General features: G+C 55.1%; 1 protein-coding gene across 5 annotated transcripts in view; it reads right to left on the minus strand.

Annotated features, from left to right (window-relative positions):
- Positions 1–2,727: 2,727 nt before the first annotated feature.
- The window catches only part of CDH22 (cadherin 22), an 81,319-nt gene continuing 59,975 nt past the window's right edge, over positions 2,728–24,071 (minus strand). For all 5 annotated transcript variants that reach the window (XM_058177053.1, XM_058177054.1, XM_058177050.1 and 2 more), the window contains 4 exons: positions 10,333–10,454; positions 10,067–10,184; positions 4,830–5,081; positions 2,728–4,394 (listed from right to left, as the gene is read on the minus strand). In XM_058177053.1, coding sequence (XP_058033036.1) covers positions 3,877–4,394; positions 4,830–5,081; positions 10,067–10,184; positions 10,333–10,454 — 1,010 coding nt within the window. In that variant the 3' untranslated portion in view covers positions 2,728–3,876. The remainder of the gene's footprint in view (positions 4,395–4,829; positions 5,082–10,066; positions 10,185–10,332; positions 10,455–24,071) is intronic.

A 24,071-nucleotide genomic window follows, 5' to 3' on the forward strand; every position in this document is an offset into this window, starting at 1 on the left:
GGCACTGAACACTCTCAGGTGTTTACCATGAGGGGGAGGGGAGGGGACCCTCCACATGCTCGTCCTCCCTATCTTCCCCTCTGGAATAAGAGCCCCCAATCCTGACTTTCCAAGAGTTTGAATTAGGACTGCTCAAGGTTAAATGTGCAGAGTTCCTTCCTGGAGGGCTTGATTTGTAAAAAAACCTTCCCCCACTATTTCTCCTGACCTTCTCTGTTGCAATAGATGGTACATCGCTCAATAGAAGTAACAGTGAGAGAGATCTTGGAGTCCTAGTGGACAATCATTTTAAATATGAGCCAGATGTGTGCAGCAGCTGCCAAAAAAGCCAACATGAGTTCTAGGCTGCATCAACAGAGGGATAGAATCAAGTTCATGTGAAGTGTGAATACTTCTTCATAAGGCCTTGGTAAGGCTATACTTGCAATACGGCATCCAGTTTTGGTTGCCATGATATAAAAAAGATGGTGAGACTAGAAAGTGCAGAGAAGAGCAACCAATATAATTGGAGGCTAAAATATATAAAGACCGGTTGTTGGAATTGGGTATGTCCAGTTTGATGAAAAGAAGGACTAGGGGTGACATGATAGCAGTGTTTCAGTATTTGAGGAGTTGCCACAAAGAGGGAGTCAAGCTATTTTCCAAAGCACCTGAAGGCAAGACAAGAAGCAATGGGTGGAAACTAATCAAAGAGAGAAGCAACTTAGTTCTAAGGAGAAATTTCTTGACAGAATAATTCACCAGTGGAACAACTTGCCTCCAGAAGTTGTGAAGTCTCCAACACGAAGTTTTTCAGAAGAGATTGGACAACCATTTGTCTGAAATAGTATAGGGTTTCCTGCCTGAGCAGGGAGTTGGATTAGAAAACCTCCAAGGTCCCTTCCAACTTATTCTAATCTATTCTATTCTATTCTATTCCATTCCATTCCATTCCATTCCATTCCATTCCATTCCTTGCTCTGAATCCTCCTTAAATAGAATAGAATAGAATTTTTTATTGGCCAAGTGTGATTGGACACACAAGGAATTTGTCTTTGGTGCATATGCTCTCAGTGTGCATAAAAGAAAAGATACATTCATCAAAACGTGGCATTCTGTGATCTGATCAGTGCAGCCTAGAGTGGATTGAATATTTCCCAATTAGGCAATGGTGCTATGGAGCGGGCAACTGCCTTGCCTCCTTTGCTGATGGATCACACAGCTGGCTCCTATTCAGCCTGCAGACAAGGCCTTTCCCGCCCCGGATCCCCCATCCTTTTCCATCACAGCTCTTGCCCTCCGAGACTAGGGGCTGCCACTGCCCACTCCCCATTGGAACAGTCCCAGCCCAGCTTTCCTTCCTATAGGGACCTGAGGACCTGGCTTTTCCCAGAGGCTACGGGTTCAGTCTGGGGGCCCATTCGGACTGGACCAAGTTTGTTATGTGACTCTCACTTCACATCTGAATGAACTGTCTGCAAGACGGCAACTGAGCTCAGAAAGCACCAAGCTCCTCTCTCTCTTATGTCTGTTTCCTCTGGATATATGACATTTATTTATTTAGGTTCAACATACCGAGGCCCCATTTTTAATCCACAAGCTGCCCAGTGTCACTGTGAATCGGGTGACCCCATAAATTGAAATCATAAATCAATGGATCCTACAAGTGACTTTTGTTTCACGAGGGAAACTTATGTACTTCTTTTGGTTATAGACTCATAGGGCTGGGACGGGTCTCCCTCACCTCCACACACAAGCACACACCTCCCTCATCCAAGCCATGCCTTCTGCCAGAGAAGCCCCCTCCTCCATCCCCCTCCCTGCAGGGACCACCCTGCTGCCCCCTAACAGGCCCTGGAGGAAGCTGCCTTACACACACACACACACACACCCGGCCAGCATCTCTTGGCCAGGGAGCCAAGTTCTCCCAGGGGCAACACTGTTCCTGGCCAGTCCGTGGGAGTCTGAGGTTGGCAGGACAATAAAGTGGGCAGAAGGAGTTTTTTCCACTTTCCTTGCTTTCAGACCCCTCTGATCTCCCCCCCCCCTTAGAAGACAGAATTGTCAAACGAAGAAATGCCAGACTGATGGCTGGCAGAGGTCACTGGGACCCTCCGGCCTTGGCAGGGCTCCACATTGCTCACTCCTCCGCAACTGAAGAGACCCCTCGGCTTCTGGCCTAGAAGTCACATACTCAAACACCTGCGTGGGCACACACACACACACACACACACACACACACACTGACAGCCCAAATAAAAGCAGGAAAAGCAAATGCTGAACTGCGGCTGGTGCTAAAGAGGGGGGGCCTTCTGCCCAAAGCCTGACCCCTGCTTGATGGGGTGGGACTCCACACCCCAGCTGAGGAAGCTGTCTGAAGGCCTGCTGGCTTCACAGCAGCAGAGACTTTGGGTAGGGGTCCCTCTCTTTGGGAATGGAACTAAGGCGGGGAGAGGGGAATGTGGGTGCTTTGAGCATATTCAAAGGGCCCCAGGTCTGTCTGTGGGGCAAGGGGGGCCTCTAGCAGGGTTCACTTTTGTGGCAGAGAGCAAGAAGGCTCCAGCTGCAAACAGAGCCCCCCACCCACCCTCCGCCCAGGCCCTCCCTGAGGCTCAGCTCACAAAGGGGCCTTTCCCCCCTCCCCCCCTCCAAGAACCTGTAATTGTCCAGGTGCCAACCTGACCTCTGGGCCACTCCCACCCTAATAATCAGAACGGAGGCCCCAAGGATGAGAAGGAAATCGTTTATTTCACATCCCAGAAGGACTTTGGAGGCTGACAAGGCCCGGGCCTTCTAGGGGAGCTGCCAGCTCCTCCCCACTTGGGGCAGGGGAAGGGAGGGCTCAGTGCCTGCAGTGTTGGGGGGTGTCTGTGTGACCCCCTCCCCCAATGGCTGTTCTGCGTGCAGCAGTCGTGGAAGGAAGCTGGATGGAAAATGTCAGATACCCTGTTGGGCCCCTTGCCCACCCTGGAGCTTGGCTGCTCCTGTTACCCAGGGGGAGGGGGCTGGCTCCCCACCCGGGGCCAGAAAAGAACCATGGAAGTTCCTGAGCTGGAGGGCGAACAGCCTCCACTCCGCCCCTGGCAGAAGGGCCTGAGGGGAGTCACAGTGGTCAGAGGGGCTGGGGGAGGGAAAGGGGTGGGCAGATATCCTGAGACGAGGCCTCTCAGTCAAGGGGGGGGGAGGCAGCCACCTAGAAAATGCCCCGAGGGCAGGGCTGAGGGATTCAGCTGGTACCGGAACCCTGGACCAGCTGCGCCAGGGCTTCTTCCAAATGGAGTTGGGGCCCAAGGGTCTCCCAGGCAGGCTGCAGGCACAAAGGGGGCTGGTTGCTGGCCTCTGCTCCCCCACACCCCAGCGTGCAGAGGGGGGGGCGCAGGGTCCTGGGGCCTCTGGACTGCGGCCCCAGCAGGGGGTATAGGGAAGGGTGGCTGGGGGAGCATCTGCACCTGGACCTCAGAGCTGTGGACTGGCCTGAGCATTTGGCTAGGAGCCAGGGCTGGGTGCCCCCGCACAGCAAGAGGGGGACTGGGAGCCCCCCAGCAAGGAGGAGCGCCTGGGCTCTTGGCAGAGGTGCTGCTTAACAGATCAAAGCTTGTCAAAGGCTGAAAATCAAGGGACAAAATCAATTTGGCAACAGAAGGTGCCCCCCCTCCCTACTCCCTGGCAACTCTCTTCTGACACAGATCTATTTAAATGATAATTTGCCAGAGGAGCTGCCTGGCACCAGTCCTTCCTCCAGGGAGGGGGAAAGCCTTAATGGGGGGGGAGCTCCAAGGGGCTGTGTTGGTGGTCAGGCCACTCTCCTTGCACCAAGCCCCCAAAGTCCCTGGGCGGGCCCCTGAGACCCCGAGGAGCCCTGCTCCAGCAGCATTCTGGCCCCCGACTGGGCCGGGCCTAGGTCTCCCGGCTGCCCTCCTCGGCCCGGGGCCCAGCGTAGAGGGTGGCCAGCTGCCGGAAACGCGGCCCCCAGCCGCTGAGATAGGAGAAGTCCTGCTCGGAGCCCGTCGAGCGGGAAGCGATAGAGCTGAGGGAGGCCAGCGGGGAGTCGGCCCCCTCGAAGGCATAGGTCTGGAAGGAGTCATAGGGGGGCACGGAGGGGTCACCATCCGCCTGCCCCACTTTACGGCGGATATAGTCTCTGAAGAGGGAGAAGTCAAGGTCCGGCGCCTGGCGCCATTGGGGCAGGGAGTGCAGCTCTGAAGGCGGCGGGGGCGCTCCCTTCTCGTCCCCCCCCTTGGTCTCGCCAAACTCATAGAGGCTGCGCAGCGCCGACATGTCGTAGGCCTGAGTATCCTGCTCGCCGCCCCCCTCATCATTGTACTTGATGACGTTGTCCCGCATGTCCTCGTCCTCCTCGGAGGGCAGGTGCCCCTTCTGGTGGCGCTTCAGGGCCAGGATCAGGAGGACCAGCACTGCAGCCAGAGGGGGGGAGGCATGTGGGGGGAGAGAGGCAGGCAGTGGAAGAAGTCCCCTCGCTACGGCTGGAACCCCCCCCCAACCATCTGAGAGGAGGCTGCCCACCTGCTGTCAATTGGGTGGGGCTGGTCTGACTGGGGGCTACACCAGGTGCAGCAAAAACGACCTGAGCAGCCCCCAGCAGAGGCAGGCTTGGACGGCTGCTTCTGGCCCTGATCCATGGGACCGTCTTCCCCCCACCCCTCACCCCCCAAAAAAATTCCCACCGGTATGCCAAGGGCTATGGGCAGGACATTGCCATGCCAGCTGCAAGCCCTCCTGGCAGCACCTCCTCAGCCAGGTAGCCTCCTGGGACGTTGTGTTGAAAGGGGCGGAGCACCAGAAGATCAAGTGGTGCCCAGGCGGGGGGAGGGGGGGGACGACACACTCACCTACGAGGATGAGGAGGCAGACCAGCAGGGCGATGAGGGCACCAGGGCTGAGAGAAGGAGACACCACAAAGGCGGTGGTGTTGCACGACTGGATGGTGCCGGTGTTGTCGCAGCCGCAGATGCGGACAGTGAGGGTGCCCGTGCTGCTGAGGGCAGGGGGGCCACTGTCCACCACCAGGATGGGCAGCAGGAACAGGTCCTGCTCCTGCCGGTTGAAGCCCAGGTGCTGCGTGTGCAGCCCAGCCGTGTCATCTGGGGAGGGAGCGAGACCAGGAGAAATGGGAGAATGCCAGCGAGGGGCATCCCTTGCAGCCCCCCAGAAGGGAGATGGCACCCCTCTGGCCCTGCCACCCACATGCTTTACCATGTCTGTCCCTCTGCAAAGTGGCCAGAGCTGGCTGGGTGGAAATAGGTGAGACAACCCATTAGGGAGCCCCCGCAGAATCATTCCCCCCACAATAATCCTTTGCAGGAGGAAGTGGTGGAAGGGGGGCAGAGGCCCCTGGATGCACCTTGCCCATCCTGCAGTAAACTGTGGAGGGGGGGTGCCCCCTTGGGCTGGGAACCTCAGCCAAGGAGAGCCTGGGACAGAGGCTGATGGCCAAGAGAGAATTTGACAGTGGAATCACAGAACCAAAGAGGTGGGGGAGGGGTCCTCTCCACTGCTTGGATTAGAAGAGGACCCAGACAAAGCCATTTGGCTTTGCTGATCTGAGAGGGTTGAACTAGATGGCCTCAGGAGCCCCCGAGGCTTTTATGCTGCTTTCAGCTTTTTCTGGTTGCCTTTTGTATATCACCCCCTTAACCCCTGGGAGGTGTGAAGCCTGTTGGGAGAGGAGGGCACGAGTAGATATTATTCTCTGCAGGGTCACCCAAGGGATGATGGTCCCTCCAGCGGCAGCAGTGATCCAGGGAGATGCCGGAGGAGGGCATGGCTTCCGTGACAGACTCAGGTCATCCTTCCTGGCAGGAGGACATGGTGAAGCACCCCTGGACTTGAGCAGGAAAGTAAGTACATTTGATGAGAGTCCCTCCCCCCCGCCACTGAGGAGCAGCTGAGCATCTTGCAGAGTCCAAACGACACAGCTGCCTTCAAGCCTTCTGGACGGAGGAAGGAGCAAATCCAAAGACAGAATTACAGTGCAAATGTGAGATGCAAGAAGTGTGAACAGAGAGAGCCAGATGAAAGGAAACGACTACAAATGACACCTCAGGCATCAGCAAATGCAGACGGACTCACACCCAGCACTTTGGGCCAGACGATCGCAGCCTTTCTTGCTCAGGACATGGAGAACAAAGCAGGGCTGGGGCTGCTTTTATCCTTAGGAAGGGTGTAATGAGAGAAGATCTGGGCCACAATGCAATCAGGGACCAAATAATGTCAATTAGACCGTGGACAACCCTTTAATTCAACACTCATATGTGTTTGTACTCCAACCTCTAATGCAGGAGGAGGAGGAGGAGGAGGAGGATGGATTTTATGGTCAAGCTGCATCTGAAACTGACAGACCATGCAAGGGGGAGGGGCTGTTCCTGGTTGGGAACAAAATGCCAATGCTGGAAATAGTTGGGAGAAAAACACAGATGGAACCCGAAGCAGGAAACTTAAATGAAGCCGGAGGACGAGTTATCGGTTTCTGCCCATCTAATTATTTCCTCACTGCTGATGCAGCCTCCCAACCACCAGAAAGCTCTCTCTGTACATGGACACCACCAGACGGAGGAAGCGGGAATCAAATTGACTGCATTGCTGCTCCGAGGAGATGGATCTCGGTTCTAATGCAGCGAGGGGATGACGCTGGGACGATGCACAAGCTGCTCGCGGGCAGCTTCCAAGTCGAGCGAAAGCAGAAGAACCCGCAAGCAGTTTCCTCAGCGCACACCCACTGTGACTCATGGAAATGTTTTGGGGTCCTGAACCTCGTTGAGAGGGAGCCAAAGGAATGGTGGGCGGGAGCCAAATCTTTAAGGACGCAGGTGAGAAGAGATGGCCAAAGACCAAGCGACAGAAGGAGGCAATGAGACGTCAGGAGGGACGGTGGGCCTTGCCAAGAAGAGAAGCCAACGGAAAGATCTCGTGAAGGAGCTTAGCCAAGAAGTGCAGAGCAAGAGGCCCCACCCAAAGTGGCCAGCTGAACTGCTGTAGACAAACACCCCCACCCACCCACCCACCCTCACTCACTCGCACTGATGATGTTCCCTACTTGGGCAATGAAATGTCTGCAAGAAACAATCTTAGAGAGCACCAAGGACTCCAAAGGAGACTTTGTAGAGGATGCAATCTATTCTACATTATCCTTAATTTCACACGCTGGTAAAAATGATGCTTGGAATCATTCTACACCAATTAGCACCCTGCATGGAGCGGGATATGCCAGGTGTGGAAGCCGATTTTAGAAAACACCGCGGAGCAAGAGGCAGCGCAGCTGAGGCCGCCAGATAATTGAGAAAGCCGAAGAACACCCGAAAGAAGCCGCTTCATCGATTATGGAAAGGTTGGCCTGGGGAAAAACAGGCTCCGACTCAACCCGTCCAAGACCGAGTGGCTGTGGATGCTGGCATCCTGGTATAATCAGCTGACTCCATCGCTGACTGTGATTGGCCCCCACAGAGAGGGTCCGCAATCCAGGCGTCCTTCTGGATGCACGGCTGTCGTTTGAAGAGCATACGACGGCCATTGCCAGAGGAGCTTTTTATCAGATTCGCCTGGTGTGCCAGTTGCGTCCCTACTTAGACCGGGATGCCCTGTGCACAGTCACTCATGCCCTCGTCACTTCCCGCCTGGACTACTGCAACGCTCTCTACATGGGGCTCCCCTTGAAGAGCACCCGGAGGCTCCAACTGGTTCAGAATGCGGCCGCGAAGGTGATAGAGGGAGCGACACGTGGCTCCCATATAACACCTCTCCTGCGTAGGCTGCACTGGCTTCCAGTGGTCTTCCAGGTGCAATTCAAGGTGTTGGTCACCACCTTTAAAGCGCTCCATGGCATAGGACCGGGTTATTTATGGGACCGCCTGCTGCCACCGATAGCCTCCCATCGACCAGTGCGCTCCCATAGGGAGGGTTTCCTCAGGGTGCCGTCGGCCAGACAATGTCGGCTGGCGACCCCCAAGGGGAGGGCCTTCTCTGTGGGGGCTCCAACCCTCTGGAACGAGCTACCACCAGGGATCCGCCAACTTCCTGATCTCCGGACCTTTCGACGTGAGCTGAAAACGTTTCTATTCCATCGTGCAGGACTGGCCTAATGGTTTTTTTAAATGGGGTTTCTATTGGATTTTATAGTTTCTAGCCAAATTTGAATATTTGTCTTTTAAATTTGTTCTTAATTTTTGTATTCCGTTGTTTTATCCTGGCTGTAAACCACCCTGAGTCCTTTGGGAGAAGGGCAGTATAGAAATTAAATAAACCTAAACCTATTGTGTCGATTGAGTCAAGCTGTGGAAATCTGGGATCCCCCGCAACCTCATGTAGTCACAGGACCCTAACCCAGAGGAAGCATGGCAGAGGAGAGTGGCTCCAGGCTGGCAAAGGAGTACAACAAGGCCACGTACTCCCACCCTCTAATTTATCCCACCAGGAGACTTTAATCTATACTGAGAGCGTCCGGATTGAAAGAAGACGAGTGAGGTTTTAATATGGGTGGAAGAAACGGGGACCCGGTTTTGAAAATGCACCTGGGCTGCCAACTCAGGCCAGGAGAGTCAAGGAGCAGAGTGCAAAACAAGGACCACGACTGGAGGTGAGGAGCAGCAAGCAGGAGGACAAGCGGTGTGGCTCCAGCCTTCGAATCTTCTGATTTTCAGAGTGGCCTATTAGCAGGAAAGGAATCAGCCCCAAAAGATACCCCGAGGCCCCTGCGTGGAAGGCCTTGGAAAAACATCCAGATGCAAGGAACAGTTTCCCTGCAACACTCCATAGAAGCACATGTTGAAGGATTAGAAAGAATATTGACATTTTTGAATGAGTGATGGTGTTGGAGAAGATCTGAGAACTCAATGAAAACAGATGAAGGAAGCAGCGCCCCAGCCCTTCCTCTCAAGTCACTGACAACCAGGCTCAAATGCTCTTATTTTGGACCCATCAGGCCCAGCTCTCCAGCTCCGCGGCTGGAAAGGCGGAAGGAAAAAGGTGGCCGAAGGTAGAGGCAGCTGCAGCAGTGATGGGGGCACCTTGGGAAGACTAAAGGGCCGGGCAGGGGACAGACCCTCCCAGAGAAGATCCATCTATGTGGCTGCTAAATGTCGACACAAACTGGCTGGCCCCTGATCAGTCAATTGCTTTTGTATATTGATGGCTCTGATTTTTGCCCAGGCCTGGCAGAGGAACCTCCAGAACAGTAAGGAGGATGGAGTCGCCCCCCCCCCGCCCTGCTGCCACGGCTTCCCATTTACTCTGGCACGTTGTGAGACAGAAAGGTTTTTTTCCTAACCCCCATCAGACAATTGCTTTCCTGTTTTGGGGCGGCAGGAGCCCAGAACTTTAATCCTCACTAACCTTCCCTTGCTGATGCCTAAACTGAGCAACTCTTGAGAGGGTGGTGAAAATGGGTGTGTGTGTGTGTGTGTGTGTGTGTGTGTGTGTGCAGGGCAGCAAGGCTTGCCCATCCCCTTTGGGAGCTAACTTCCGGAGACCCTCCCTGCCACTTGGGCCCTTTGAGTGTAAAGTGGAAACAATTGAAATAAATATTGTGCTGCTGCTTTTGGCCCTGGCATCTCTTATAACGCCCTCCTACTTTGGTATCTCTCCTGCCAATTCTAGATCAGCCGACAACCTCTGGTTCTGCCTGCCTGTCCAGGCCCTGTAAGGGAAGGAGGCGTGCAGGGCCACGTTGGCTTTCTGTGAGGCTTGGCCAACAGGCCCTCATGTGCCAGGCGTGCGCCGGACAGAGCAAGGCCAGGTGCCAGGTGGCATTCCGGTGGCCCCTTTCGGCTGCTGTGCAGATTTAAGGAAGAGCCTCCATCTGGGCTGGCATCCATCACTGTCTCATCTTGGCTCCTACAGCAATATTTATAAATCACATCTCAAAACTAGCTACAAATTTGTACAAAGAAACAGATGGGCTGTTGGCGGCAGTTTGTCACTGGTGGTATTTGTGCAGTGCCTGCGACAGCGAGGGAGGAGGGGAGCCAGGAGCGCAGAAGGGTCGTGGGGGACGGAGCCCTCTGGGGCAGATGTGTGGGCCTGCGGGCGGGACAGTTTCCTAGGCCTGACTCCAGATTCCTCAGGTGAGGCTTACCTGTGATGCCCAGCAAGGAGAAGTGACGGCTGCCGGCGGCCTCAGGGCCCAGAGTGAAGAAGAAGCGATGGCCGCTGGGCGGTTCGTCCCTGTCCATGACGCTGATGGTTTGGATCAGCTGTGGGAGAAGGCCGAGATGGCCGTTGGGGGAAGCAGCACAGGGCACTTGGCCAGCCCACCCTCTCCACCTGCACGTAGACGGCAAGCAGGGCCAGACCAGCCCCAGGTTCAGCCACCCCCCAGGTGTGGGCCCCGATCCTCCGCACCTCGCCTGGCTTGGCATCCTCGCAGACGGCGGCTTCGTAGGGCATGGCCAGTTCGGGTGGATTATCGTTGACATCCAGGATGCGAATTCTGAGCACCGTCCTGGACACTTGAGCAGGATTGTCTGGAACATACATACACACACACACACACACACACACACACACACACACACCTCTGAGATGGTGGATGAGCGCTGGACCGCAGCAGCAGCAGCCCCCATCCCATCCTAGATGCCAGGCTGGCACCACAAGTTCAGCCACAAGAGAAGCTCCAAGGTTCCTCCCAACCGTGTTATTCTGTGTTCTTTTCTTGGACTGGCTGGCAAGAAGACCGACTGGCATTTTGCGTCTGCTACCAGCCCTTCCTGCCTGAACCCAACTCTCAGCCTATGTCGTGTCCCACTCCTCCTCTGACTGCCAGGTCAGGGAAATCCGTATCAAGCGTGGCTGCAAAGCCTCTGCAGCTTTGCCAAAGTTCTGTCAGAGTTCTCAGGGCAGGCAGGAGACCAGGATGTGACTTCAGCAATCCAAGTTAGATTTTGCCTGACTCAAAGAATCCCAGAAAGCAGGTCCTTTATATAGGCCATGGGGTGTGGCTCCATGACTCAGCACTTATCCAGGCCTGCCCCTCCCTTCCTTTTGCTTCCTCTCCACTCTCCGGAAGCGTGGGTCCCTCCAGCCTCCAGCTGCTGGTAATTCCAGCTCATGACTGGCTTCACACTCCCCAGGCTCACATGCTGTGGGGGAGGGGCCGAGCTGCTCCGTTTGTCCGGGCATGGTGCCAGGACTGGGGGCTGGAGGCCTGTCAGGCCATTCGTCTTGCTCGGTCTGTCCGGGCATGGTGCCAGGACTGGGGGCTGGAGGCATGCCAGGACATTCTTCTGCACTATCAGCGTCCGGCAGGAGACGAGAGGGTCCCGGCTGTGGAGAGGGGGGCGAGCGAGGCACAACAGCCTAGCTGGCATGGGGCACTGCTCAATTAGCCCCAAGCCAAAGAAGAGTTTGAGCCCCCACCCCGCCAGCGGGTTTGAGCGAAGCTGCCAGAAGCTCAGCAGGGCCACGGAGGGAGCTAGCCACTAGAAAGGCAAGATCAGCGGTACAAGCAACGCAGAAAGTGCACAAATTCCCCAACAGGCAGGGAAAGATCGATCTATACTTAGCAGATCATTGAGGATCAATATCAGTATTCTGTGATACATTGTTTCCAAAATTGTTGAGTTTTACAGCATTGCCAACAAACGTAAGCCCCCCAGAGTTGCCTCATCAGTGAAATGGGGGACATACAAATTTAATAAATAAATAGCTGCCCACCCTCCCAGAGCCCCCTAGCTAGGTGCTGCATCCCCCAGCCCATCAGCAGCTGCCTCTGAATGAAGCCCCCCCCCTCACTATGCACCTTTTCCTTCCCAGGACTTCATTTACCCCTCTCCCCATGCCTCCAAGCGGCCCCTCTGCTGGGTCTCAGAAAGTGGGCCCCAGGTGAGCTGGGGTTGCAACCCCCAACAATGGAGCCTGCAGGAGCCCCCAAGCACGAGGGAAGGAGGCCAAGGGCCTGCCAAGACAACCCCTGACAGCAGGTGTGCAGGAAGCCCCCCCCCCATTACAACAGAGGTCTTATAAGTCAGCTTTGCTGCCGGGAGTGGTTGTGCCTGTAGTTGTGAGTCAGAGGACCTGTGTGTGCACATATGCTGTCCTTTGTGTGTGCAGAAGACAATTCTGGCAGCCCTGCTCCAACATGGTAAACGGTAAAGAGAGATCTCGGCTGCCTACAGACCCTACAGGCCGATGTTTGAATACTCAGCAGGTTCCCATGTTCCTCAGGGGGTGGGGGTAACTCCCTTCTTATGGGTCCCTGAGGAAAGGTTCTTCCACCCCACTTTTGCACAAGGTGCGTGTGAGGAATTCCTCTCCTGCGTCTGACCTGGCCATGGTTATCCTTGGGTCTGAGCCTTTCGGAGCCCCCTCCTGCCAATCCCTGCAGTGTATATATGTGTGTGTGGGGGGGGGTGCCTGGCCATGTGCCCTATTGGCCTGGGGAGGGCCCTTGTGCTTGCCCACCAGCTGTGCTTCCCAGGGATGGTACCTGCAGACTCCTCCCATTGGTGGACTCTCATCTGCTGCCTGGCGACAGTTATTCACACTTATTCTGATTCCTGAATTTATTTGCATCCTGTTTTTCAGATCACAGGACCTCTTACCTGCCCCAGGTGAATCATTAAGAATATTAAAGTCCCATAAAAATAGAAGAGCGAGCAAAAGAAACCCACCGACGATGGATTTCCTTTTGTGAATCACAACCTGCCTTTAAGGGGTCTGCAATTCACGGAAACCCCCTCCCAGGTTAAGAGAAGGAGCTGTTTCCCCACTCCATTCCAGGATGATGAATCAGGCTGTCAGTCAACCTGCTAGCCAGGTTGGGGGCACATTGGTGAAGGGCCTGGTCCAACGCAAAGACCTTGTGCCAGGAAGGGGAGGTGCTCCCAGATGCACCCGGGAAGGTCCCAACTGCCCCCTAAGCAGACTTCTCAGGGCTGCAAGCGGGGGACAGAAACCCCGCCCTCCTCTGCTACCGTGGCTCCCCCAGAGGAGGAGGAGGAGACTGAACCCAGCCGGATGGGGGCCCAGGGGCTCCAAGACTAACCCCCTTTGACAATCTCTCCTCCACTTCAGAGCTGGCCAAGTCAGCCTCCATTGCCAAGGACGGGAGAATAAATTCCACAGATTAACTCTGTGCTGCAATAATAGAGCAGTTTGAGGTTCATCTTTTTCCGGGGTCCCTGCCAAGCTCTCCCTCCTATTCCAGCTCAAAGCGGCTTCATGTCTTTGGGCACAGTGAGGGTCTCGGTGGGTGTGAGGACCCCTCCCTGCAGCCCGGTCTGTGTCAGGGCACCTTCAGCTTCTCCAAAGTCTCTGGAAATGCCAGCCGGGGCATCCCCCTGCCCACTCTTCCTGCCCCCCGCCTGGCCTCCCCAAGGAAAAGCTCTCCTTTGCCTCCAATTATAAAGATTTTTTGCCGATGGCTGAGATTTCACAAACTCCCCAAGTGGGAAGGGGTTGACTTTCTAAAGGTGCCTTCAGTGTTAACCTCTCCTCCTGTTTTCGGCTGATGTTCACTTAATTGGCTTCATATCTGGGTCATCCAACTCGGGAGCTAATGAGCAAAAGGTGGCTTCCAACAGGACCCCCCTGCCCCCTCCCCTCCTCCAGGCCTGCAGCTGGTTCAAAGGTCTGTGTCTCTGCAGCAGTCGGCCTGGCCAGGTCAGGGAGCTCCCCTGAGGAAGGAGGCTCAGGGCCCACATCTTACCTCTGGCCCCCCAGACTGCACTGGGAAGGGCCTGTTTTGCAGGCAAAATGGTTGGAATTTTGGAAGGAAGAGAGGGAAGGGGAGAAAAGAGGGAGTGGGGAGCTGCTTCTTCCCCCAGCCCTAAAACCTCTCCCTAGAACAGGCCAAAACGAGGCTGCCAAAATCTGACTATTTAGTGCTATCTTCCTACATCTGATCTGAAGGCTTTTTAAAGACAGGAATAATGGAAGCTGAAAGGATCCACACACCCTCCGCTCCAATGGCCTTTTCAAGAGAGACCAACCCCCCTCTTCCTTCTGACGGCCCTGACTGGCTGCGGCCCACACCCCTTGGAAAACATGCTCCCCTTCCACCTATCTAACATGGAGGGTCTTAGCTGAGCAACCTGGGCTCTCTGAAAGCCAGAACTGGAGAAGACAAAGCTCACAGTGGGGCCCTTTGGCATCCCACCTGCTGTTTTATCTGGGTAAGGAGAACCGAAGAGGGTCAGCGTAGGCCCATCCGTGGTGGTTCTCCAAAGGGCAGGTGGTGCTCAGGAGGCCCATGGCGCCCCCAGGAGCGTGGCAGCCCCAGGCACTCGGGGGACCGTGCTGGGTGGCATTTCTCCATCCTCCCCAGCTGTAGGGAGGCTCGCTTCGAGCCATCGTTGTCCCTGTGTAACTGAGGCAGCCCAACCAGCCCTTAGCAGATAATGGGATTGAGCTGGTCTACTTCTCAATGTCTACCGAGAAGCCGCTTAGCAAAGAAAGAAACCTCCCCAGGGGTTTTCTTAAGTAAAACCAAAAGCAAAGCAACTTTAAAGCAAAGTTGAACTCGGCAGCTAAAGAAAATTGCCAAAAACTGAAGCAGCCGAGGGTGGGTGGGTTCTGCGGTTGTGTGCAGGCCGGGTTGTCGGTCTTCCTGGAAGGGTGGGGGGCAGCCTCTGGTGGCTCAGACTGCTAAGACAGTCTGTTATTAACACAGCTGCTTGCAATTACTGCAGGTTCAAGTCCCACCAGGCCCAAGGTTGACTCAGCCTTCCATCCTTTATAAGGTAGGTAAAATGAGGACCCAGATTGTTGGGGGGGCAATAAAAGTTGACTTTGTATATAATATACAAATAGGATGAAGACTATTGTTTGACATAGTGTAAGCCGCCCTGAGTCTTCGGAGAAGGGCGGGATATAAATGCAAATTTAAAAAAAAAAAAAAGAGGAGGTGCTGCACACCAATGATTTTCAGTTGGTCAGTCTCGGACCTTCCCTTTCTGGAGAAGATGGTGGACGAGGTTGGTCTGCCACTGGGGAAACCCCCGGAGGAAATGGGGGATCTGGACCCATTTGAGTTGGCTGTCAGGTCGGGATTTAGCACCTTGTAGGTGACTAATGGCAGAACCAGGACAGCAGCGGGGCCTCTCAGTGACTTTTGATACCAGGGAGCTTGGGAGTTTTCTTGCAGACATTTCATGACCCAAACTAGATGGGTGAACTGATGATGTTACCTAGTTGGGTCATGAAACGCCTGCAAGAAAACTGCCAAGCTCAGAGAGCCCCAGGAAACCCTTGTGCCAAGCCTGAGCTACAAATAGTCTCCTTTATTGCCCTTGATACCATTGACCATGGTATCCTTTCCAACCAACTCCGGGAACTCGGCAGGGTGGCATGGGGTGGCACAGATTCTCCTCCTCTCTTCTCAGGGGTCAGTTCCTGCTGATCTTGAGGGGGAGGGGGAGAGGTTTACTGTGTGGGGCGCTGCAGGGCTTTCTCCTCTCCTGTGGGGCATCTACCTGAAGCTGCTTGCGAGCTCCATGCAGTGGCGTCTTTGAATCCTGGGCCAGCCAGGTGAGGCTGTCAAGGCTCGGTCCCAGGGCCTGGAGGCCGTGTGGGTTTGGATGGGGAAGGTCGTCTCTAGTTCACAAGACAGAGGGGAGGGGGGAGTCTGTGGGACCAGAAGGCAGAGGTGCAGGCAGGAACACTCTGCCCACGGAAGGGCTCTGCCACCCGAGCTGCACTGGCCTTCACTGGCTTCGGAGTGTGCCGATCCCCGTGCATGAAGTGCTGCCTGGCACAGGGCCTGGGTACCCAAAGGAGCGCCCAGCTGACTCAGTCTTGCAGGGTGGGCACACCTTTGATTAAGCAATGTCCTCTACTGAGACCCCAGAAGTGACCTTCTCTGTGGCACGGCCGGTCCTCGGATACAGAGGGGGCCCCCTCAGCTGTGGTATAGAAGAGCCATAAAGACTGTGCTTTGCCCAGGCCTTTGTGAGGGAGTGGGAGACCACCTCCTACCCCCACCCCAAGCGCTTCGTTTGATGAATGGACTTTAAGCACTTGAATTTAAACTGCCTTAGTTAAGGAGGGAGGGCAGAATTCACCTTGTCATCAGGTAAGTGGTTTTATTGTAAGCCACCCAGAGTCACCTTGTGTGAAATAGGCGGCCGTATGAATTTGATAGATAGATCAATATAGATGATAGAAATGAAATGGTTTTAAAATGCTTGGATTGCTGACTTAAATACTATGCTGTACACAGTGTGTGGAGATTTGCACCTCCATTTTCAGCCCCCTCTGCCCCCAAATGCTCTCTGGCCCCTCTGCCCCACTTCTCAGCTTCCAGAGCAGTGCCCAAAGTCCCACAGGGGCTTTCGACCCTGGAAAACCTGCTGGGTGGGGCACAGGGGTATGATGCCATGGGAGGGCTGTGCCCCAGAGTAGCATGGGGGGGATCCATTGCCTCCACCAGCAGCTCCCTCCCCAGCGTCCCAGCTTGGCTGACTGACATGCAAATTAGTTTAATTATTTCTTCTTCTAAAATAAATTATATTTTGCAGAGGCTGCAATATGTTGTGTCAAGCGAAATTACATTCAATATTTTTAAACTAATTGATGTCAGCCTTGAGAAAATGTGATTGACAGTAGCAAGGAAACAAGGCTGCTACCTAAATAGTTTCCTAAATTAAAATTAAACACGCCGTTTTTCTGCATTTCCTCCTGGAGTTGGAATCCATTAATCTGAGGACGCCATTCGGGAGTGGGGGGGAGGGCTTGGCACCTGCCGGTCCCACCAGGAAGATCCCCGAGAGATGGATGCTAGGCAGGAGATGCTGCAGGTGGAGCCAGGAAGCTGCCCCATACAGGAGCGGGGGGGGGAGGGAGGGGGGCTCTTTTGCAGAGTTCATGGGGCAGGGAGGACAGATCCAGCAGGGCGTGATGGGCTGGAAAAGAGGGGCTCCAAGGGGGACCCTGCCTGCACACACACACCAGGGGGGTGCTTGGCAAAGCAGGTACACCCCGGCCCTGATCAGCCACCCCCAGAAATCTGGAGTGTTACTCCTTAGCAGCCAGTCTGGCAGGCGGTGTGTGGGTGAGACACGGACTGGTATTTTGAAACTGGGAGGCTGGACTGGGGGTAGTGGTGAACAAATGGATGGGAGTGGGGGGGGAGGAGAGGAAGGAGTCCCGTTTGGGTCCAGGGCCCCAGCTGGAGGGCTCCCCTCTTTGGGCAGGGCCCGAGGGCAGCAGGGAGAAGGGCTTTGGCCTGAACCAGGGGAGCAGACTCTCCCACAAGCTGAGCTGCTCATACAAATGGGGGGAGGGGGAGGAGGAATCTATTTGAAGCTGGGAAGTGCACCTGAACTGGGGGAGGTCCCACCAAGGGGCAGCCATTGGGGGGGCTAAAGCCTGCCCAACAAGGTAAGGCGGGTGGGGGAGAGAATGTCGCACCCCTGTGCCAAGCACCCAATGCAAGAAAACCTCTGCCGCAGATGGCAAGAGCCAATGAAAGCAGCCGACTGGAAAAGAAAGCTGGCCACGAAGGATGAGACCCTTCCCCTTTTTCCAGCTGGATTGGGCATGGGAAGAGCTGAGGGAGAGAGCCCCTGCCCAGGAGCCCCGTGACTTTCTCTTCTCAGGGGTGCACGACCCATGGGCACTTCTGCTCCCCCCTTCCCTCTCAGCCCTTTTGGGTGGGGGGCAGAGGGCAATGAGACAGAGGCCCAAATTGCAGCTCTGGTTAAAGCCGGCCCTGGCAGGGGCTTCATCCTCTCCGCTCCTGCTAGAGCCAAGGAGGGCGAACAGCTGTGCGGGAGGCTCCTTTGCACAAACCTCAGCTGGGAACTTAGCCCAATCTGCCAAGCCGCCCCCTGGCCTCCTGGCCAGCCACGACCACAGCCCAGTGCCTAAAGATTGCCACAGCTGAGTGGGCAGGACCCACTCCCTCAGCCTTCATGTTGGAGGCCCACAATCCCTGGGCAAGTTCAGCCCTCCCCTCCAAAATTGGGCACATCCCCCACCCCAAAGATAAACCACGGCATTTGCACAATCAGAAATGGGGAAGATGGGGCTCCCTACGGCTGTCAGTTGTGGGGCTCCTGGTTCCTTCCTGCCATCAGCTGTGCCATGCCAGAGGGGCCCCTGCTGCTCCTGCCCTCAAAGGGGCCGAGGCACGGCCTGGACGGGGGAGTGGGCTCCTCTCCCCTGCCCCGCTCTGCCTTCCCTGCCAGCTCTGGGGGCCAAATGCCCCCACCCTCACAAGGCACTCAGCAGGCTTACCTTTGCAGCTGCCCTTTCCAGCCAGGGATTCAGACATAAATTGCACTTTAAATTCAATATCCGCCATTAATATTTCATGATTACAAAACGTTAAGGATAATGTCAGTAGCAGGAGCGTCTGGACAGCTAAAATGGATGAGTCAGATCTTCCTGACAGGAGAGCCGCCAGCCGCCTGCTCGGGCACTAATGCCGGTTGACAGGCTGCTCAGCAGCTGCCCAACCCACTGGCCCCACACCCAGCAGAGGGCCTGCCTGCAGCCGAGCCTGGGACCAAGGCCATCACCCACCAGACTCACAGTGCCACGCGCCCCCCCCCCCACGCCTGCCAGAGCCTCCCCAACGGCTTTAACCCCCCTTGATTTTCCTGCCTGCATTTCGGTCCTTGGCACCCAGTGCACAACCTGCCGGACAGTGGTGGGGCTGGGGGGCAAGAGCTGCTCCTCCAAGCGACCCCCACTTCTGCCTTCGCTTCTTTCTGAGCTCGGGCAGAGGAAAATGTTCCGCCCTCGGAGCAGGGCAAGACTGAAAAGGTCCAGGAGGGGGAGGGGGCACCTTTTCTGCCTCTGCCAAGCAGTCCCGGAGCCTCCTCTCATCCCACCCTGGACCAAAACGACACGATTCCTTTTTCCTTCTTAATGAGGAAGGGACCTCCCTCGGAGCAGCCAGAACAAAAACGCTTCCGGCAGAATTGAAGCTCCCTCCCACTGGCACCTCAGCTGAGCAGCCAGGGTCTGTCTGGCTGTCTGGGCTAGAGTCCCCTGAAGTCCGGGTGGAAATTATTCCTGGGGAGCTTCAGAGACACAGAAGGAGGAGTTCTCCGCTTGGGATGCAAAGGAGAAGCTACTGGGATAAATCGGGGCACAAAGCAGAGCGAATGCAGGCCAGCGGCGCAGTGCTTCTTCCCGAAAGGCCAAGGTGATTCCATCTGGTGCCTCACTTCAAGTGACAGGCAACATCCTGACTCTCTTCTGCACCAGTCAGACCACACGATGGAGGAGAAAGTGGGACAGAGAAAGGCAGAGAGCGCAAAAGTGGGGCTCTCCCTGGAGCAACCAGTGTTCCCCAAAAACAGAGGCTGCCTGAAAGAGCTTTGCAAGAAGCAAAGAGTGATTCCCGAGCACAACTGGATCTCAGTCCAAGAACAGAGCCCACAACCAGAGAGCTGGGGCTTCCCCTCCCCTGACAGTGCTGCTTTCTGGGGGCAAGGGTAGATCGAATGGCCTCAAGGAGACCTGCTGATGCTACCGTCCTGTACAGTCGCAGCCAGGAGGGATGTGGGCAGCCTCTAGGTGAGAAAATGCCTCCACACCCTTTGCTTGGAGGGCAACATTGAGGGCAACTGGGGGCAACCTGACCAGGAGAGCCTTTGGCAGGCAGGCAGGCAGGCCGGGGAGGGGGTTGGCCACCTGGAGCTGTCCTGGGGCTGGGACAGAGAAGGGTACAAGGAGTAAATCTGTGTAACATGCAAAGATTTTGCATCAACGGGCAGCTCCAACCTCGCCCAGGAGCAGCAGCCACGGAGTTCTTGGGGCGTCTCTGCAGGGACTCCAAATTCCCAACTGCTTCTGGAGGGTGCATAGTATGGGGGGTGGGGCGGCAAGGCTGACTGCTCCACAACACAATGCCTTCTCCCAGCCCCAGCCCCAGCCCCAGCCCCAGCCCTCCCGCCCCCAAAGATGTCCAGTATGGGGAGACTTTGTCTGGGAATCTGGGCATTCCATCCATGGCCCAGACCGGGGAGCCCCTGCTGCTCGGAGGGCACCCGGATCAAGGCCAGGAAAGGGGCAGAGTTCCGATCCCCTCCCATCCTGTCAGTGTGGGATTCCTCCTTCCCTCCAACTTTTCCCACCTCCCATCCAGACAAGCATGCCCCCCCCCTTCGCTCGCTTTGGCTGCTCACTTGATGTGCTCAGCGAAATCCAAAATCCGGAGCCATCGCTGCACCTGCCCCTTCCGAAGTGAGTGAGCGAGCAAGCGTGTCTTCCACCGGCGCAGCTGAGCCCCGGAGGAGAGGAAGCGCCTGCCAGGAAGCCCCTTGCCAGCCAGCTGAAGGAGAGGCAGCGGCGGCAGCTTCAAAGCAAAGCAGAGGAGCCTCCACTGGTGGCCTTGGCTTCCTCTGCCTTTGTTTGAAGTGGGGAAGAGCAGCTTTCACGCCAGGGGGGCTTCCTCTTTGGGGAGGAAGCCAGAGAAGGGGGAGGGAGGGGAGGGGGAAGAGCCCCCCCCCCGCTGCCCCAGAAGCAACCAGGAAGCCAGGCTGGGTCCCTCGCCTCCACATGGTGCTCAGAAGCATGGGATGCGTTCTGTGTGCATGGCTGCATGTGAGGGGTGCAGAGACAAGGCAAATGCTTCCGTGGCTGCCCTGGGCCCAAGGAATGCAGGTGCGAGGCAAGGGAGCCCACCACGAGGCAGCCACGGCCATGGGCTGTGAGGAGGGTGCACTGGCTGTGCAGAATAGGTGATCTCGAGTCGGCTCTCCCCCTGCAGCCAGAGGAGCCGAAGTGGTCCTGGCGCTCTGCTGCGAGTCCCACCCTGACACCAACTCTTCCTGGGCAGCTCTGGATTGGACATGGGGTGGGGGAAAGGCAGCAAGCTTTTGCTTCGCAGGAGGCTGGCGTGGGGGCAAAGGGGAGGCCGTGGGCCCCGGCTGAAGCAGTGCAGGGATGCCCATCAGTTGGCACCAGCTTGCCACCAGAAAGACATCAGCCTTCCTGGAGTGCACCTGGAGGAGCCTTTCCTCCTGAACCTTCCTGATGCCTGGCTAAACCTGGTTTGGCTTGGGAGGGTCAGACCAGGCGCTGCTGACTCCTGTCTTGCGACCCCTGGCTGAGAGCAGCCCCTTCGGAAACCCCATTTGGGCAGAAGATGTCTTTGCTCTCAGCCTTAAACCCAGAACAGAGCAGGGGCCACAGCAGGTGCGCTTCAAGCGGTGGAAGAGGCAGGAAGGGGAGAAGAATTGCAGACTCAGCTGAGGGGGTGAGAAGGTCGCCTCTTGAGTAATTGCTGACTGGGGGACGGGGCGTTTCCTGAGAGCCGCTGAAGTCCCCTCCCCCTGTGCTTCCTGCTGACAAAGCAGGGATTAGAGGGAGGCTCCGACATCTCTGCAGCTCAGGGTTAAGAGAGGGCGAGTTCTGGTTTCCTTGCACAGGTTTCACTGCCATGCCAGGGCAGCCACGACGGCGGGTAAGGAGACGTCTGCAAACCAACTCAGAGGGTCCCACGGAGGCCTTGGTTCCAAGGAGCAGCTTCCCACAGCTGGGAAATGGGTCTGCAGCGGAGCTTCCAGGGCATCCCTTCTCCCTCCCTCCCTGAATAAACAGTGGCCTGAGAGCTTGAAATGCAAAGCAGTCGGTGCCTTCCGTGGCCGACATCTTAAGAAACGAGTGTGAGCATTAACATCAGGCATCCAGGAGAAGATTATGAAAGCATCTTTAGGGGCGCTTGGTGGGGAGTGGAACAATTAGCCAGAGTCGCCAAGAGTTCCAGTCCCTCCCAAACAAATTGTTCTAAGTGTGTTCTAAGTGTGGTCTTACCAAGGTATTCTTGCCTATAAAAGATGTTGAGGCTCTAGGAAGAGCGCAGAGAAGAGCAACAAGGATGATTAGGGGGCTGAAAGCTAAAACGTATGAAGAATGGCTGCAGGAATTGGGGTTGTCTAGTCTAATGAAGAGAAGGACCAGGGGTGACAGCAGAGCAGTGTTTCAGCGTCCAATGGGTTGTCACAAGAAAGAGGGGGTCAACCTGTTCTCCAAAGCAGCAGAAGGCAGGACAAGAAGCAACGGATGGAAACTAAAACAAGAAGAGAAACAGCTTAGAACTAAAAAGGAACTTCCTGACAGTCAGAACAATTAACCAGTGGAAAAAAACCTCTTTCCAGAAGTTGTAAATGCTCCAACACTGGAGGTTTTAAAGAAGAAATTGGACAACCATTGGTCTGAAATGATATCGGGTTTCCTGCTTGAGCAGGGGGTTGGACTAGAAGACCTGCAAGGTTCCTTCCAACTCTGTTATTCTGTTATTCTTTTTTGGAGAAGAGCTACCAACTAGATCAGGGGTGTCAAACTTGTGGCCCACGGGCTAGATGTGTCACACACTGGCCACACCCACCTTTGGTTTAGCGAACAGGAAAAAAGTCATGATACATCACGTGACACCAACATGATGCCGCGAGTTTGACACCCTTGAACTAAATGGAGCAGAATATAGTTAGTCCTTGCTTAGCAACCACAATTGGGACTGGAATCGCAGTCACTGAGAAGAGCAGTAATTAAGCTTGGCACCCATGTAACTGCTGTGCTCAATGACCACAATCCCAGCCCTTCCAGTTGCAGCCATAAAATGATCTTCTGGGTCATAAAGAGGATGGGATGAAGGAGCTGCCTGCCGAAGACATGGGGCTGAAATCCTCCTGGCAGGCAGCCCTTTCGCTCACAAACATTCCTACAGCTGGTCAAAGGAATTAAACTACCCTCCACGCATGGAAAGAAAATCCTTCATGGGGCTGCAGGAACAGAGCTGAAATCTTCAAGATGCCAGCTCCGTTCCTGCAGCTTTCCAAAGAGTGTCCTCTCCTCACCATGCACAAGAGTTAGATATTAGCAGGAGTTTCTTAAGGACATTAGCTGCCAGTTAATTGAACAAGCATCTCAAAATGAGATGAGTGGCAAATAAATCTAATAAATGTTTAAGTTCCTCTTCACTAGCTATCGTCAAAGAGAAGCTGGTCAGCCATTGGTCTGAAAGGCTTCAGCAGATCCACATTTAGCAGGTGGCTTGGAGGGCTTGGAGGTACGCCAGCCAGAAAAAAAAGTAGAACTATATTTTATTGATATAGGCAAAAGTTACAGAATCTTGAAATCTGATTAAGTACCTCCCCTCCACAAATAAACTTAAATAAATTAGGGAGATATTAACCCAAGTTATTTTCTCTGATTCCTGGGATTAACTCCTCTTTTCTCAACCTTCCTCTCCGTCTAGTTTCTTTAAGTTCATCTCTGTGACTCTCTACAGGGCCTGACTGGATGACCTCTAAGGTATCCTCATGATTCTACATATAGACAGGGCTTGCAGTTCTGACTCACAATCTTTGCGGCCTTGTTGTGTCATGCCTCAGATTGGCCTGATACACACCAATGTCAAATTTAATTTGTAGCAGTCCTTGAGAATAAAGCCAAGGGACTGGCAAGCAGGGGCCAGGCACCAGGCGGTACAAGAACGTGAAGATTTATCAGATCAAAGTGGGAGGGAGAAGCATCACAACAGCGGCTGAAAGAAGCAGCAGCCAGAAGAGACTGGATGACTGGAGGACAGAGGTCAAAGGAGGAGCAGCCCCATGCAAGAATGACCTCCAAGTCGTTTTGCATCCTTCGGTCTCAAAGGAAACAGTCTCAGAGCTTTCCACAGAAGGAAAGGAGACCCTATAGAACAGGATCCCAAGCCATGGCTCCTTGCAGGGGATAGACCAAAGAGGCCAGTGGCTGGCCATCAGACCCATCAGTGTGTGCAGGGTGCCGGCAGCCAGGAGGGGGGACTCATTACAATACTTCCTGACTGGTTCATGTGGGGACAAATGAGACAGCCAAGAAGAGCTACCACAAAACTTTAGTGACAGAGTAATGGAAGTCAAGCTCCCAGGGAGTTCTCACCCACCCTCCAATCCGTGGAAGAGAAGGCTTTCTGTAAGAGCATTTCCACTGGGCAAGAGAAAGCCTTCTATGAGAGCATGTCCACGGGGCAAGAGAAAGCCTTCTATGAGAGCATGTCCACGGGGCAAGAGAAAGCCTTCTATGAGAGCATGGCCACGGGGCAAGAGAAAGCCTTCTATGAGAGCATGGGCACGGGGCAAGAGAAAGCCTTCTATGAGAACATGTCCACGGGGCAAGAGAAAGCCTTCTATGAGAACATGTCC

Source organism: Ahaetulla prasina, chromosome 3 (assembly GCF_028640845.1).
Source record: "Ahaetulla prasina isolate Xishuangbanna chromosome 3, ASM2864084v1, whole genome shotgun sequence".
Classification (NCBI taxonomy): domain Eukaryota; kingdom Metazoa; phylum Chordata; class Lepidosauria; order Squamata; family Colubridae; genus Ahaetulla; species Ahaetulla prasina.